The following is a 17,650-nucleotide window of genomic DNA, read 5'->3' as shown; positions in this document are numbered from 1 at the left end:
GAAGCTGAAGCTCAAAAAGCTAAGCAACACGGAGGTTCAAACCTTACCGTGCCTAGGTCCAAGGCTGGGACTTTTAAACTTTATATTCCACCCCTTCCCCAACTAATAATCCGGTAACAATGGAATGACTGCCTCCATATAGTGTGTACTCCTCATACTCAGTCCCTGTGGCACGAATCCCAGGAACTGGGCTGAGCGTTGCCCTGCCCTCGCCCTGGCCTGTGGCGGACACCCACCGTGTGCCAGGGTCAGACCCAGCTGCTGCTTTGTTGGTTTTGAGGGAGGACAAGAGGCTGCTGGCATCGCTGTGGCTCTGATGGAGGACGGGAGGCGCTGGGGTCACTGTGACGCGGCAGCAGCCCATTCATCACCGCCCCTGGTTTTGTGTGTGTGTAGCCAGGCTATGTCAGCACTGTCCCGGGGCTGTGCCCGGGGAAGTTCCTATAAAGGCACTCGAGCCCTAGCCTTGTAGCTCTCAGACCTTTAAGATGGGGAGGCTGTTGCTGTGGGTTGGTGAGTGTGGCAGTTCCCAGCCCCTGAAAGGTCACTCAGTCCAGCAGACAGCAATGTTCAAGGCCTCTTGAGCGCCTGAGAAGCAGCCTAGGACTCGAGATGGGGGGGGGGGCCCAGCTTAGGTGGAGGTGGGATGGGACATGGGGAAGGCACAGAGGAGCCCAGGCAGGAGTCATCTGAGCAGTGGTTCTCAAATCCAGCTGCCCATTAAATATCTTTATGCCCAGTTCCACCTTGGACCAGTGAAATCTGAATCTCCAGGGGGAGGAGCCAGAGTATCACTTTTTATACTTGCAGCCAAGGCGACAACCACTGGCCTACGGCTTTCGCTGACTTCTAAGTCATCGCTGTCCCTGTGCCGAGCCTGTGTGTATCCACATGGTGTTGGTTGGGGTTAAATAGGAGCTTTGATAGATTTGGCTCCACTGGTTCAACTTAGAGAAGAGGAAACAGGTGAAGGGAGGCTGTCTCCATTTGTGCATCTGTGTCTGGCTCTGGGGCACGGGTGGTGGGTGCCCGGGAGGACTGGAGGGTGGCCAGGGCAGGTCACTCGGGGCATGCATGTGAATCAGAGCGTGATTCCACCCTTTGTTTCCTGCAGGGCTGGTTCTTGTGCTGAGGCACCACGATGGTAAGGAGAGTGTGTCCTCCTCTCTGGAGCCAGGGAGCTCCCCCAGCTGAGGAGCGCTCTGTGTTGAGTGTCTCCCGCAGCCCCTCCCTGCCCTGGCCCCTGTGTCAGGGACCATCCATCCACTGCAGTTGAGCAGAAGATTTTCAGTCACCTGCCACTTGTCACTCTGCGTTGGCAGGGTCCAGACTTGAGGATCCATCCTATCAGGATTTTATAAGGCGTTCTTTCCCCCCTGGGGCCTCAGCGGTTGGGGTGAAGGGGGAATCAGACCTCAGTCTAGCTTTGGGGTGTGTTTGTATGTGGGGGTTACGGTGGCCTGGCCTCTCGGGCTGTGTTCACACCGCTCCGTGGAAGCTGAGCTCCACCCTCTCCCTGGGTCTCTGCCAACTAACGCACGTTCTCCCTTGGCAGGCGCCGCCCACAAACTGGTGTGTTATTTTGCCGGCTGGGCGCAGAGCCGACCTGGCCCTGCCTCGATCTTGCCCCGTGACCTGGACCCCTTCCTCTGTACCCACCTGATATTTGCCTTCGCCTCAATGAACAACAATCGCATCGTTGCTAAGGATTTCCGGGATGAGAAAATTATCTACCCAGAGTTCAACAAGCTCAAGGAGAAGTGTGTTCCGATGGCCTGTGGGGATCGGATTTTCAGATTTTACAAACAGAAGAAAATTAAGCCTATTTTCTCTTGTGACTTATCAACTTTCTTCTGATTCTTCGGGTCCTAGCCTCCTCTCACAGGGGGCTCGGGATCATCTCTGCCTGAGAATTCCCTGAGGAATAACACCCTGAGCTCATTCTTGCCTCCTTGCCTTTGTTGCCTCTGCCTGGTAACCCTCAGCTCACCCTTCAAGCCAGAGGGAAGGAGTTCATGTACTAATGCTATTAAAATGCTTCGGGGAGGGGGGTGGGGCGCGTGGGTGGCTCAGTCAGTTAAGCGTCTGATTTCAGCTCTGGTCATGATCTCATGGTTTGTGAGTTTGAGCCCCACATCAGGCTCCACACTCACAGCGTGGAGCCTGCTTGGGATTCTCTCTCTCTCCCTCTCTGTCTCTGCCCTTCCCCAACTTGAGCTTTCTCTCTCTCTCTCAAAATAAATAATAAACTTAAAAAAATTTTTTAAATGCAAAAAAAAATGCTTCAAGGAGGGTCCGCATATCACAGATGCTTCACAAATGCTAGTGTCTTTATTACCATTTGTCACCTGCACCCCACCCCCCCAGGACAGTGAGGTCCCCGAGGGAAGGGGCAGTGTCTCCAGTATATTTGCGTACCAGGGGTTAGGTGAGTGCCTTGAGCGGAAGTGGTGCTCAGTAAGTGCTTGTATTCCTGTCCCCAGCTCTCTTGGGTTCTCTCCCTGTCCAAGGAGAGGTCTGTCACTGCGCTAATAGTTATAGATGGCCAGGGTATAAATCCCACATCACTAGATCACAAGCTCCCTGTGAGCAGGGAGCTTGTCTGTCTTGTTCTCTGTTACCACAGTCAAGCACCTAAGGCAATCAACGGCGCATAGTAATTACTCAATAAATATTTGTTGACTAAGAAAACAGTGAAGAGAAACATCTTGAGACTACTTCTTTTCCTTCGCACAAGAGCATCATGAGATGTGGGGGAGTTTGGTGGACTTTGGACAGCCTCGGAGGTTGGGTTGTGATGATGCATGGATTGAATGTTCTCCCCTCTTTTCCTTTTTTTTCTTCCCTGTTCTCTGCTCTGCACTTCTCTGCCCCTCCCTCCACCTGACTTCCCCTTTCACTCCCCTCCCCCCCTAACTTTCCGCTGTTCCCCAGGGGCCCACTGGAGTGGGGACCCAGCTTACCTCCCTCTATCCCACGTCACAGGAACAGGAAGCTGAAAACACTGCTGTCCACTGGTGGGTGGAACTTTGGCACAACCAGGTGACACTCCGGGGCCCCTCCCTGCTGCTTGAATTCCCCATCCCTGGGTATTTGGCCCCCAGGGCTGGGAGGGGCTTTTAAGAAGGTTGGGAGTTTCAAAGACCTGCCTTTCTTTCTTCCAGCCAGTGTCTGCGGGCCAGCTGCCAGGTGCAAACCGAGGGGCTTTGTGGGGTTGTGGTTCTGAGAAAAGCCTTCCTTGCCTCACCCCGGGTCTCCTGCAGGTTCACCACCATGCTTTCCACATCGGCCAACCGGGAAAGGTTTATTGATTCAGTTATATCCCTCCTGAGGACACATAACTTTGATGGTCTGGACCTCTTCTTCTTGTACCCTGGAGTAAGAGGCAGTCCCATGAGGGACCGATGGACTTTTCTCCTCTTAATTGAAGTAAGGCCAAGTCTGGAAGCTCCAGAATCCAGAAATGATTCTACTTTTATCATATCTGGGCTCGGGGCGTAGGAGGAACAGAAGGCCAGGTGGGGGCAAGGGCAGGAGAGCGGTAGCAGAATGTTCTTTTACTGCCATCCTAGAAGGGTCTGGCAAAAAGAGCAGGAGTCCTCGTAGTGGCTCTTTTTCACTGTCACACCCAGGTCCTGCTCCAGCACTGCAGCCCAAGTGATGCCTCCTCGGTGCAGCTTCCTGGCCTCCCACAGGCAGCCTGTGCTCCCCCTGCCCGGCCAGCCCTCTATTGTCACTTACCACGTTGGCTCAAGGCGGCCTCTGTCACGAGCCTGGGGCAGGGGCTGTGTCTGACTCACCTCTCTGTCCCTAGAGCCTGGCTCAAGGGGCTCTGTAAATAAAGGTATCCTGGATGATTCTTTCCCTGACTGCTCTGTCTGGATCTGTGCGTCTGCCTTTTTTGGCAGGAGCTCCTGTTTGCCTTCCAGAAGGAGGCGCAGCTTACCAGGCGTCCCAAGCTGCTGCTCTCTGCTGCTGTCTCTGGGGATGAACAAATCATCAAAACAGCTTATGAAGTGCTCCTTCTGGGAAGGTGAGTGGGTGCTGCCTGGGGGGCAGGAGGGAAGGAGGCACGTCACGCTCAGAACCCTGGCGTGGTACAAACACTCTGCCTGTGAGCTCTCCATGTGCAAGTGCTATTTGGGGGGGCCGGCAGAGGAACATAGGTGGGGACAGGGATCAGCCCCACAGACCCTGGGCTTTCTTTAGGAGACCAGACGGAGCTGTAGGACCAGTGCCCACAGTCACATCATCTCGGGCAGAGCCTTCTGCAAAGCTCTTTGCTGAGTCTCGAAGGAGAGAATACCAGGGGCCTGGCCTCTGCCGTCCCAGAGTACAGCTGTAGACATACACTGTGGGGCACAAGGCGGGCATCAGAGAGCCAGATGAGTTAGCAGCCACTGACACAAAAACAGAAATAGGCATGCCCAACCAGGTCTAGTTTTCAGAGCGTGGGTCTCTGTAAAAAAGTTACAAAGCTAAACAAAGAACCACTCATAACTCACTCTCTCTGGACACGCCAGTTCTGGGCTAATTTTCTTGAGCCTCAAGAATCGAGTGTTGACAGAGGAGCCGCTGAGGCTAACAGAGACCAAAATAGAGGATGGCATGGTTCGGTGTGTGATTACACCAGGGAGCCTGGTTTCGGTGTGGGGACAAAAGGGAGGGACCCCATGGGACATAGAATTTGTCAGCATTGGTCTCAACGGCCGGACAGGCCAGCTGGGTGACTTGAGGCCAGTTAGTTAACCTCAGAGTCTCAACGGCTTCAGCTCTAAAACAGAGAGACCGATGGTACTGAGGCCAGCAGCCAGATCAAAATTAAATGCTGGCATTTTTGTGCACTGGTGCACTGCTGACCTGGTAAGTACTTGGTTACACTTGGCCATCCTGAGAGTGTTCTGGAAGAGATGGTTTCACTGGTGTCTTGAACGGCGGAAGCATGGAAGCTGTGTAGCTGCTGTGGGGGAGTACCACCTTCCTCATGACAGCATGACCGAGGTCGTGACAAGTGACCTCGGTTGGCACTTGTGTCAGGCGTGAATGTGTTTTTTGGTCCAACTCCCGTCTACTTCCATGGAAACTCTCAGGATGGCCTTGGTCTTCATGCATGGCTGTCCCTAGCCAGCATTTTGCTGCGGTGACAGATCTCAAGTGGCTGGCACAGATGGGCAGGCACCCCAGGCCAAAATGGGGGAGAAGCTGGAGTGGCCAGTACACAACCAGTCAGCTGGTTAGTCCTCTGGCGACCTGACTTGAAAATCTGCTTAGCCCAACCTTCCTATCTCCTCCTTCTGCCCTTGCAGGCTCCTGGATTTCATCAGCGTCTTGTCTTATGACTTTCATGGAAGCTGGGAAAAGTTCACAGGACACAATAGTCCCCTGTTCTCTCTGCCTGGAGACCCCAAATCTTCGGTAAGGAAAGATCTCGAGGGGCCCCGACACCTGCCCCTGAGCCCAGGCCATTGGCCGTCAGTAACAAGGAGGGGTTTGTGTTCTTCCCACCTGCAGGCACATGCCATGAAATACTGGCGGAATCTGGGGGCACCCCCAGAGAAGCTCCTCATGGGGCTCCCCACCTATGGACGGACGTTTAACCTCCTCAAGGCCTCTAATAATGGGCTACAGGCTGAAGCTAAGGGTGTTGCGCTTTCAGGAAAGTACACCAAGCAAGATGGCTTCTTGGCTTATTATGAGGTGACAGGAATAGAGACCTCTGTCTATTAGTCAGGTCTCCATCCTCTGTTGGGGCAAGAGCAAAGACAACAGGGCAAAGGCAAGGGTGATGGCGGGAGGACAAAGAAGTAGTTTACTAGTGCAAGAGAAATCCACTATATAAAGAGAATCTTAACTGTTATACAAGTCAATCCTGACTTACTATCTGGCCTAAATAAAAACTATTAGTACCTGAAATATATATAATTTCAAACATTTGCAAAAGTAAAAGAATAGTATCACCTCCTCCCCTCCTCTGCCACTACCACCTACCCCTCACCAGCTTCAATCTCTAACCGCTCTTGGCCCATCTTGTTTCATGTCCGCTCCCTGACTCCCTCCCTCCCGCTACGAGATTATGTTGAAGCAGTTCCAAGACCTCCTCTACTACAGATTCTTTCCTCTTATCCCGATTCCACTCCCTGAATCCCCATCTCAACAAAGCTTGCTACTGAGTGGAGGAAAGAGACTTGGACCCAAGGGAATATAAAACATAAGAGAGGACAATAAGAGGCACAGGGTGTGTGGCTTAGGGATCTGGAAAGGTCTCATGGAGCAGGTAGCTTTAGAGCAGGGCTTTGGAACACAGGAATGATCCTGATGGGCAGGAATGACAGGAGGGAAGGGCCCCGCAGGCCAAGGATGGCGGGTACGGAGGCACATGGTGTGCATGGGTGCCTTAGGTAGGAGTGGAGGCACAGTGCTCTGCGCTGACTGGGTAGAAATGTTTTCCTGCTAATCCAGTGAAGCGTGGTTATGAGTGATGGCATAGTTGAAATAATGGTCTTGAAAGACATTATAGACCGAAGACATGTTTGATAGACAGAACCTTTAAAGAACAGAAAGGAAGGAAGGAAGAAAAGAAAGAAAGAAAGAAAGAAAGAAAGAAAGAAAGAAAGAAAGAAAGAAAGAAAGAAAGAAAGAAAGAAAAAGAAAGAAAGAAAAGCCTCAGACGTTAGCTTCTGCAACCAGCTTGAATACTTCTGCTTCTTCGTGGCGTATGGTTTCTAGCACAATGCTGGGCACCTAGCCAAACTCACATGCTTGACTGATTGTAACAACCCAGTTCTCCTTGTGAGAAACCTGAAATTTATTAGAGATTCACAAGCTAGTTTGATGGCCTCCAAGATGGGGCCCCTTTATGCTGATTTCTAAAGAAGACAGGAGAGGTTTGTTTATGGGAACTCTCTGAAAAAGATACAGGTTTGGTCAAGGGTCAGATAGGTTACCATTCGTAGTTTGATATTGGCATTATTTAGCAAACCCTGATTTGATTTTTAAGGATGTCAGCCACTCCTTGTTTCTCTCTTTTTTTCCATCACGGACATTAGAGAAAGGAACATATTTTAATACGAATTTGCTCAGAAAAGAGAGGAGGTCCTTTGTGAGTGGCTTTCCCCTCCCTCTTTGGTTTGCCTCTTCTCATTCCCTGGCAAGGGATTCTTGGATGCTTTGTCACTGGGAAAAGAGCAGTTTGCCTGCTGGTGCTTCTCTCCATGGACTTCCCGGAACTAACCTGGTGATCCTCCTGGCAGATTTGCTCCTTCGTCCAGAAAGCGACGAAGCGCTGGATTGACTATCAGCATGTCCCATACGCCTACAAGGGGAATGTGTGGGTTGGCTATGATGATGTCCTCAGCTTCAGTCACAAGGTAAGACATTGGTCCTTTCTTGCTCCAGCATAGAGTTTCCTCTGGCTTCCATGAAGCTCTTATCTGTACGGGGTGTGTGTGTGTGTGTGTGTGTGTGTGTGTGTGTGTGTGTTTACTGGGTGGAGGTGAAAAGGTGAGATTTACTAGATCAGGTGAGTTTCAGGCATACCTGACCTAACTGGGGTTTCCTAAATCCTCTTCTTCTAAATCCAATCCTCTTCTTCTTACTTTTTTTTTTTTTTAACTTTTATTCAGTTTTGAGATACAGAGAGAGACAGAGCGTGAACAGGGGAAGGACAGAGAGAAAGGGAGACACAAAATCTAAAGCAGGCTCCAGGCTCCGAGTTGTGAGCACAGAGCCCTATGTGGGGCATGAACTCACCAACGGTGAGATCATGACCTGAGCCAAAGTTGGACACTTAACCAACTGAGCCACCCAGGTGCCCCTTAAATTTTTATTTTTAAGAGAGAGAGAGGAAGTGGGGGCACGACAGAAAGAGAGGGAGACAGAATCCCAAGCAGGCTCTGCATTGTCAGCAGAGACCCATGTGGGGCTCAAACTCATAAACTGAGAGATCATGACCTGAGCCGAAATCAAGAGTCAGATGCTTAACTGACTGAGCCACCCAGGCGCCCCCTGCCCCAACCCTCTTCTTTGGAAGAAAAGGAGTCGCGGTTTTGAGGGGAGAAATGACTTCTCTCAGTTTATGCAGATTTTTGGCAACAGTTTCTTCTTTTCTGCTTGGGCCAGATAACCTCACAACAGCTAAATACCAATATGAGGTAGAACTTGCTAAGTGCCCCGTGAATATCACTGAGATGTGTGTCAGGAGTAGGGAAGTCAAGGAGGGCTTCCTCAGGGAGGTGAGCGGCAGGAGATAATGACATGGGGTCAGAGGGTGCTGAAAGCTCATTCAAAGTAGGTTCAAAGAAAAATTGGGGTGGGGCAGAGAAGTTTTGTAAAGCATAGGAGAAGGCAGTAAAGTGCAGGTCAGTTTATAGAGGGATTTGAACGCTGGCAAAGACGTTTGGACCTCTTCTTGCAGGCATTGTAAGGCAAAATCAGGTTTCCGTGCAGGTACATGACCTGCAAGTTTGAAACCTTTAGAGCCTAACGGTGAGCACCTCCTCTCCCCACGCAAGCAATGTTAAATGAAGTCGAGTCTGGCAGGTTTTTTTTTTATAGTGAATTAAAACAGAAATGACATGCTTTGGTAATTTCTGAACCTGCCTCTGCTTTGGAATCACCTGAGACTTGATAAATGTAGAAAGATGTGGCTCTACCCCTGAATATTCAGCAGGTCTTAGAAAGAATCTGGGAACTGTTTTTACTATGTTTCCATGTGATCCTGCTGTAACCGGTTTGGCATTTTGGAAGCTCTGAGAGAGACTCAGAAGTGTGCCGGTGACATACTGAGGGTTGGACCAGGTGGTTGGAAGTGGAGGTAGGGTCTGAATGAGAAATTGTCAGCACTTGGCAACTGCCTGGATATCGGATCTCATTAGAGAGAAGTCACTGTCTCCTCTACTATAGATGATGCAGAAGCGACAGGTGTTGGCTGTTCTTTGGGGGAAGTTTGGGGTAGAAAGCACAAGGTGACAGGGCAGCATTTGTGAAGACCCACCATGTACCTCCTCTGTGCACAGCACTGGGGGAGGCCCACTGTGCAGAGAGAGGTGCAGAGTATGGCTTTCAGCCTCCAGGATCTTACTCCAGTTTGGGAACAGAGGACACACACAGAAAAATCCAGTGACTCAGTGGAATTACCCAGTTGGATGGAATTCAATATATGATCCACAGGGCATGGGGGAGGGCATTGGCCTGTGTGTCTGGGGAAACCTGAGACCAGCAGGGATGGTATTCTCGCATTGAGGGGCAGTTACTGTGCCTTGCAGACTAGAGGGGAACAGAGCCCCGTGTGAGGGTGATTAAGGGATTTCATGACAGAATCCCAGAGCTGGAAGAAACCTCAGAGGTCATCATCGGGAGATAATTATCCCTGGATTTCTCTGCGTTTCTGCGCTGTCTGGGCATTCTGAGCAAAAGAAACAGAGCAGCTATAATAAAAGTAGAAAGCTGCCTTCCCCTCTTCCCCCAGAGCCTTTGCTGACTTTCAGAGATTGTAGAAGTCCCCTCCCCAGAGGGGACTTGTCTACATCCCAGTGAAGCTCTCAAACCGTCCAGAGGGGAGAAGGGTCCGATTTGCCAGCTGTCTCACATAAGTTCAAGGCTCATAGTTTCAGGATCCCTCTCCTGTGCCCAAGACCTCACTGCACGTACAGGTGTATATCTGGCCTTCGCCATGTCATTCTTTGGGCAGCTAGGCCATGGGGAACAAAGTCAAAGTGCTGTTGTGATTGGTCTTTTGCCATGAGTAATAATGGTCTGTCCTCTGATCCAGAGATCATGTGTGCGCACACGTAAACTGGCAGGCTAACTTGGTTTGTAAGCAGAGTAAAATCTCAGAATCTTGACGATTTCAGCTTATCTATAATTGGGTTCCTCCTTCTTCTTATTTTACATTTGGGGAAAGTAAATCTCAGAAAGGAGCCCATTGATTTGGCCAAGTCATGTAGTTATTTGGATGTGATGGAGTCTGTCTTTCCCATCAGCCATGACAGAGAATACTAGCAAAGTAATAATAGGGACTCGGATTTGGGTCTAAACCCTGCCATTTAGTTATAGGTGAGGGTTTTTTGTTAATGTTTTGTAAAAAATACTTTATTTTATTTTATTTTAAAGAGAGAGAGATGCAGAGGTGGGGTGGGGGGGGAGGGAGAGAGAGAGAGAGAGAGAGAATCCCAATCCACGCTGGGCATAGAGCCTAACTTGGGGCTCAATCCCATGACCCTGGGTTCATGACCTGAGCTAAAATCAAGAGTCAGACACTCAACTAACTGGACCACCCAGGCACCCCTATATCTGAAGTTTGAAAAATCATGGACAAAAGCCTCTCTTTTCTTATCTGTGGAAAGGTGACAGTATTACCTGCTTTATCTCTTCTTTATAGTGTCACTGTGATATATGGTGTGAGGAAGTGGTTTTAAAATAATATAGCAACATCTGTGTTTCAGCATAATGACAATAATGATTGGCACTGGGACCCTGGTGAGACAGTTTTCATTATGTGCAAGGTTTTGATCCAAATATTTTACATGTAGGAATTCTTTTTTAAAAAATCGTCTTCCATTGTGGTTTATATACACAATGCAATACTACTCGGCAATGAGAAAGAATGAAATATGGCCCTTTGTAGCAACGTGGATGGAACTGGAGAGTGTTACGCTAAGTGAAGTAAGTCATATAGAGAAAGACAGATACCATATGTTTTCACTCTTAGGTGGATCCTGAGAAACTTAACAGAAGACCATGGGGGAGGGGAAGGAAAAAAAAAGTTAGAGGGAGGGAGGCAAACCATAAGAGACTTTTAAAAACTGAGAATAAACTGAGAGTTGATGGGGGGTGGGAGGGAGGAGAGGGTGGGTGATGAGCATTGAGGAGGGCACCTGTTGGGATGAGCACTGGGTGTTGTATGGAAACCAATTTGACAATAAATTTCATATAAAAAAATCATCTTTAAAATTGTGGTGAAATATACATAAACATAAAATTTGCCATTTGGCCCATTTTTTTTTTTAACGTTTTATTTATTTTTTTGGGACAGAGAGAGACAGAGCATGAACGGGGGAGGGGCAGAGAGAGAGGGAGACACAGAATCGGAAACAGGCTCCAGGCTCCGAGCCATCAGCCCAGAGCCTGACGCGGGGCTCGAACTCACGGACCACGAGATCGTGACCTGGCTGAAGTCGGACGCTTAACCGACTGCGCCACCCAGGCGCCCCGACATTTGGCCCATTTTTAAGTGTCCAGTTCAGCAGCATTAAGTGCAGTCACATTGTTTTGTAACTATCTCCACCTTCTATCTATCTCCAGAACTTTTCTTTTAGAGAGAGAGAGAGAGAGAGAGCAAGCAGGGGAAAGGGACTGAGGGGGAGAGAGAGAGAGAGAGAGAGAGAGAGAGAGAGAGAGAGAGAATCTTAAGCAGGCTTCATGGTCAGTACAGAGCCCAATGTGGGGCTTGATCCCATGGCCCTGGGATCATGACTTGCCCCGAAATCATGAGTCGGACACTGAACCAACTGAGCCACCCCGGCGCCCCTATCTCCAGAACTGTTTCATCTTCCCAAACTGAAACCCCATTCGCTTCTCCCTCACCCCCGATAGTGACCACCACTATGCTTTCCATTTATGGGAATGTGACTCCTCTACCTCCTACGAGTGGAATCGTACAATATTTGTCCTGTTGTGCTGGGCTTATTTCGCTCAGCGTAATGTCTCCAAGCTCCATCCATGCTGTAGCATTTGCATGAAGAGATTCTTTGGTTCCTAAAAAATACCGGAAATGTTATCCCTTTTTTTTTACAAATGAGGCAAAGGTTTGTGTGACCTTTTCAAGATCCCTTAGCTAATAAGTGGTAAAGGCTAGATTCAAATACAGGCTGTAACTACCAACCATGCTACTGTAGTGTTTCCTGAGGGTCTGTCTTCAGTGTTTTGCCATTGTACCCGTCTGAGGGATGGCCAGCACAGCAGGTTGACTGACTACTCCTTTTTCAGGCAAGGTTCATAAAAGGAGAGAATTTTGGGGGAGCCATGGTGTGGACATTGGACCTGGATGACGTTAAGGGCACTTTCTGTGGCACTGGCCCTTTCCCCCTTGTCTCCAAGTTGCATAGTTTCCTGGTGCAAGCTGGTAAGTACCTATGGCTTGGAAGTGGGGTTGGGAGCAGATCTTTTAGATCTGCAGGCTTCGGTGAGACAGCATGGCACCGAAGGAAGAGAACAAACTTTGATGTTAGGCCGGTCCATTTCCTTGGCTTAGAGGCAGGCTCCATTTGACCCTCTGAGCTTTGTTTTCCTTATCTGCAAAACGGGAATGATCCTTATACTCATGACATTATTATAAGAACTATATGAGATAAGAAATGAAAACTGCTGGCTCAATGTTAGCGCTCAATATATGTCAGTTTATTTCTCTGTGGCTTCCTCCTGCTTTCGTGGGACAAGGGCCAGAAGAGGAAGTCAGATTTCTTTTGATAACCTCTTTGATAGTAGAGACTTCCCTGGTAGTTAGGAGATGGAATCTGGCATGCTACAGCTACAGCATCCTTTGAGATGATTTATAACTATCATTTTAGGGACAAGGACACTGGGGCTCAGAAAGGCAATACTGCTAGTCAAGGGCAGAGATGGGACTTCAACCCAATTCTTTACAAAATGCTGTCAGGAGTGGCCTCCTTGCCCTCCATGTTGTTCCTGGTGCCTTCTACCATGGGGGACACAGGAGGTTTCTGTTATTAGGCCTTGGGGGGCAGCAAGGTCTTGCCGAAGGTGCCATCAGTAAGGTCAAAGTGAGGCCTTAAGCATAGAAAACGGGCAGGCTTCTTGGGGTCGTTCCCCAGAAATGTAAATGTGCTGAGTGCCCATAGGTGCCTGGGATCATATCAACATGATGAGGTGGGGGAGCAGGGCTTCAATGTGGTGGGATTTTATCTATGCCCTCAAGTCAGTGCATTATGAAATCCTTCACTTCTGGATTTTGGGAGCAAGTCCTTCAGCTCTGGAGTGGTCGTAGTCCTGCCAGCAATTAACAGGATGGGGAGGAAGCGGTAGGACTCTCATCCTGTTCCGATGGTTTCCTCTAGAGTTCAGCTCAACTCCTTCACCAAAATTTTGGCTCTCAACTGCTATGAATTCTTTAAGAACTGACCCTGAAAGTCCGACTGGAACCAATGACATGGGGCTTTTGTCCTCAGAAGGAAAGTCTATGGCTTCTAACACCCATAGGAAGTCTGCAGATATGACTAGAGGCCACCAAAGTGGGATTGTGACCCCTACGAGTGAAACTATGTCCTTTGGAAAGCACACTGTGGCTGTGGAAATGAAGACTGAGACCCTTGGAGACACTATGACTCACGGAGAGATGAGTATGGTTTCTATGCATGGTCAGACTAAGTCCCCTGGAGAGAAGATCGTGCCCCTTGGAAAGAGAGCTGTAGCCCCTGGAATGATGACTACCCCCTCCAGAAATATTACAGTCACTCCTGACAGGCAGACCAAGACTCTTAGAAGAGAGCCCACCCCTTCTGAGGTGGACACAGACCACCCGGTTGGTCACGTTGATCTTCAGACAGAAGCCCAAAGCAGGAGGCCATCCTCTGGCCCTGTCATCTAGCCCCAGGACACATTCCTCTTGCTTTGGACAACCCCTGTGTTCCCATTAATGGGAACGAGTCCTCTGTCAGTTCGATGACCCTTCCAACAAGTGCTCTGTCTCTCTCTCTCTAAAGAAAGAAAACCCAGAAAACTCTGCTGTGTGTCAAGGAGCCTAAGCTCTGTTGAAGGCAGAAGCTGGGGAAAGCCCTTATCTTTTCTTGTAGATCCCCTGACAGGAGCTGGTCTTACCCAGACATTCATAAACCATTCATGGTTATGAGCAGGCCCCAAAGCCACAGGGAGTTCGTCTCTTTTCTGTTGAATAAACTGGAAACACAAGAATCCATCTGAGTTCCCTGGAGTTCTTTTCTTGAAATGACCTGAGCAATGCAATTGTCAGCTCTGCCTTTCAAGTTCACGTTCCCCTACTGCTGTTTTTGGAAGGAGGGAGTTTGGGTCTAGCCCATGCTGATGTTTTCCAGTGTGGATTATGGTCCTTCCCTCTCTGCCTTGAACAACACTCACTTTGCTGGTGGTCAGAGCCAGAATGTCTTCCATGGCGGTTTCCCACAATCCTCTCATGTCACACCGGTGTAACATCTCCTCCCATTAATACATCAGAACTACTCTTTGCCAAGGTCACTGGTGATGCCCACGTTGTTAAATACAGAGTTCAAGTCTCACTTCTGATTCTCCTTGATGCAGCAGCAGCACTGGCACACTTGGTCACTTTGTCCTCCCTGATACACTTTCTTTCTTTCTTTCTTTTTTAATGTTTATTTATGTTTGGGAGAGTGAGTGTGCGAGCGAGTGGGGGAGGGGCAGAGAGAGAGGGAGACAGAGGATCTGAAGTGGATTCTGCGCTGAGAGCAGAGAGCCTGAAGTGGGGCTCAAACTCACCAACTGTGAGATCATGACCTGCACCGAAGTCGGACCCTTAACAGACTGAGCCACCTTGACCCCAGTGACACACTTTCTTAACTATGCTTCCGGGTTTTGATTTTACCTGACCGGTCATTCCTTCACAGCGTTCTGTGCTGATTTCTCCTCTTATCCCTGATCTCTTAATGTTGAGGAGCTCCAAGTCTCTTCCCTGGGTCCCTTTTCTTCGGTATTTACATTCACACCCTCTTGGTGTTGTCCTCTAAGCACATCATTTAAACAGCATCTGTATTATTGTCAAGAGAACAAAAGGGCAGAGAAACGTCCGTAGTACACTATCTTCCACGTAAGGAAAAAGGGGACATAAGAAAACACACGTCTGCTCGTTTGTGCACAGAGTAATAGAAAGTAACAGAAAGATTACGGAAGGAAAGAAACAGAATAGTAACAGAAAGGATAAACACGGAAATAATGAAATCGGGACTGGCAGGAGTGGAGTGAGGGTGGTGTGGAGAGAATGGGAGATCAGGAATGGGGTACGAAGGGTTGGGGGGGGCGGGTTGCCACTTACCTGAGTACACGTGTTTGTGTCATTCTGACTTTTCGAACCATGAGAGTGTTTCACATCCCACAAATAAATAAAATCAAGGATGGTGGTCGTGGTGGAGCTAGAGCGACTCAAAATTAAAGCACAAACAGCAACAAATGTATTTAGCCGTATTAAAAATGCACCAACAGCGTAATCACATTGAAGGAATTAGGGAAGAAAAGAGCTAGCCTTAGTCACTTTGGAAAACGGCATTTTGCCTCCTTCTTGAAAAGCTAAAGAGGAACCATGGACAAATACTGGCCTCCAGCAAATTTGCTTTTGACACGTATATAAGGTAGCAATTCTGAAACTGCTTTCTATGCATTCCAGAATTAAACACAGAAGGAAATCCACTGTGGGTAAGAAGGGCCATGTTTCTCACTGCCGGAGAAAGTAGTTACAAATAGGAAAACAGAAAAGGCTAGAAAGAACCCTGTGGCGTTAGGCTCAGAAGTATCAGTGTGAAATCGTGATTTCAAACTATATATGGATTGGTTGATATAGAAATATGTGTATCCATACATATATTTCCTGCTTGGACCACTAGAAGGGGCTACAGCAGTGACATCGGAATAGGCCCCATACCTTGAGGAGAAGGTGCCCAAACACCCCTGGACTAACTGGGGAAGGAGGCCTGTGTATACTGCTCCCGTCTCCCCTCTCCTGGTGGATGATTCTGAGTGGTGATTCCGAGTGGAGGCCGCTGGGCTGAGGACAGTGGGTGAGGTTTCAAGACCGGGCTTCTACAAGACTTGACTCGCAGGTGGGAGAGAGAAAAGTACTCAAGTGATGTACCTCTGGGAGCAGCCAGTGGCTGGTCTGTGCTTCACCATTTCATCTCATGCTGAGGAAACAGACTCAGAGCTCATGTACTCCTATCTCACTGCAAAGAAGCCTTGGTAAGTGCTGTAAGGGAGCCTGGAGTAAGGAATGGCAGGTGGCCAGAGGCACAGATGTGCGATCAAGTCCCAGGAACGCCTGGCAAGGTTTGACGCGGTGGGCAAGGGGGCGGGACTCGAGCTCCACGGGCATGACTAATGAGCGGGCACCGGTTGTGTCCGCACAGGAAGGTGATCTGTGGACACCATGTTAGGAGCTGTTGTCACTTTCTCATTTGACTTTGAAGAGTTACATAAAAGGTTCCCAAACCCTGTTTTTGTTGAGTTAGGAATATTGCCACCAGGGGGCAGCAGCATGCAGGGTTACATTTTCTCTGCAGGTGGGAAGAAAAACTAGGAGAGTAGAAAAAAGCAGTTAGAATACCTCTGTACAGAAAATGAAATCAAATATAAATCTGTCATTGTCGTTAAAGTCGATACATTTGGGGCACCTGGGTGGCTTAGTCGGTTAAGTGTCGGACTCTGGATTTTGGTTCAGGTCATGATCTCATGGTTCGTGAGGTTGAGACCCATGTCTGGCTCTGTGCTGTCAGCACAGGACCTGCTTGAGATTCTCTTTCCCTTCCTCTCTCTCTCTGCCCCTCCCTTGCTCGTGCTCTACTCTCTCTCTCTCTCAAAAATAAATACATAAATACATAAATAAATAAACAAACAACAACAAAATACAGTCGATGCTTTTGTGCACATTGAAGCAGAGAGAGCATGAGTGCCCTGAGCTTGGAGGAGGGGCTGTGCTGAGATACAGGTTGAGTTCTGAGACACAGGTTGAGTCCAGACAAACCAGACTTGAAATCCCAGCTCGGATTAACTATGTGATCATGGGGTAGTTAAATCAGCTTCTAAGGTTGTTACAATGGTTAAATGAAACATGTATCTGATACAAAGCCAATAAGTGGGAGTTATTGATATAAGCATATCTTCTGTAGAGCTTCAAGTTTCCATTTAAGTATTTCTTGGAGCGCCTGGGTGGCTCAGTCAGTTAAGTGTCCAACTTTGGCCCAGATCATGATCTCGTGGTTGATGAGTTCAAGCCCCACGCCAAGCTCTGTGCTGACAGCTCAGAGCCTGGAGCCTGCTTCAGAGTCTGTGTCTCCCTCTTTCTGCCCCTCACCCACTCACACCCTGTACCTCTCTCTCTCAAAAATAAATAAACATTGGGCCCCTGGGTGGCGCAGTCGGTTAAGCGTCCGACTTCGGCCAGGTCACGATCTTGCGGTCCGTGAGTTCGAGCCCCGCATCAGGCTCTGGGCTGATGGCTCAGAGCCTGGAGCCTGTTTCCGATTCTGTGTCTCCCTCTCTCTCTGCTCCTCCCCCGTTCATGCTCTGTCTCTCTCTGTCCCAAAAATAAATAAACGTTGAAAAAAAAATTAAAAAAAAATAAATAAACATTAAAAATTTTTTAAAGAATTTCTTTGTATAAAGAAAGAAATATGAAATTAGAAACCCTTTAGGTTTTGTGCATAGCTCAAAGTGTTCAGGAGTAGATTCATGACAAAGTTCCAATAATCTCTCATGCTGCTACAACTTTATGTAGGGAATCATTTTATAAACTGGCTACTCTTACCACATGCTTCTAAAACACTACAATCTAGAAGCTAGTAAAGTGTTACAAAAAAGGAACACAAATAGGTACAAATACCTACAAATAGGTAAAGTGTGTATAGAAGGTATTAAGTGTGTCATTTCCAGGATTAAA

General features: G+C 48.5%; 1 protein-coding gene across 1 annotated transcript; it reads left to right on the top strand.

Annotated features, from left to right (window-relative positions):
• Nucleotides 1-488: 488 nt before the first annotated feature.
• Nucleotides 489-13,926, top strand: OVGP1 (oviductal glycoprotein 1). The gene is made up of 11 exons (XM_040456552.1): nucleotides 489-513; nucleotides 1,115-1,144; nucleotides 1,556-1,760; nucleotides 2,986-3,042; nucleotides 3,264-3,429; nucleotides 3,909-4,033; nucleotides 5,307-5,415; nucleotides 5,512-5,697; nucleotides 7,251-7,367; nucleotides 11,986-12,121; nucleotides 13,074-13,926. The coding sequence occupies exons 1-11, from the start codon at nucleotides 489-491 to the stop codon at nucleotides 13,601-13,603; spliced, it is 1,686 nt and encodes a 561-aa protein (XP_040312486.1). The 3' UTR covers nucleotides 13,604-13,926.
• Nucleotides 13,927-17,650: the final 3,724 nt, after the last annotated feature.

This window comes from Herpailurus yagouaroundi, unplaced genomic scaffold (genome assembly GCF_014898765.1).
Source record: "Herpailurus yagouaroundi ecotype Mexico unplaced genomic scaffold, PumYag 77, whole genome shotgun sequence".
NCBI classification, from domain to species: Eukaryota; Metazoa; Chordata; class Mammalia; order Carnivora; family Felidae; genus Herpailurus; species Herpailurus yagouaroundi.
Note: the sequence above shows the minus strand (reverse complement) of the source record. Positions and strands in the feature narration are given on the sequence as shown.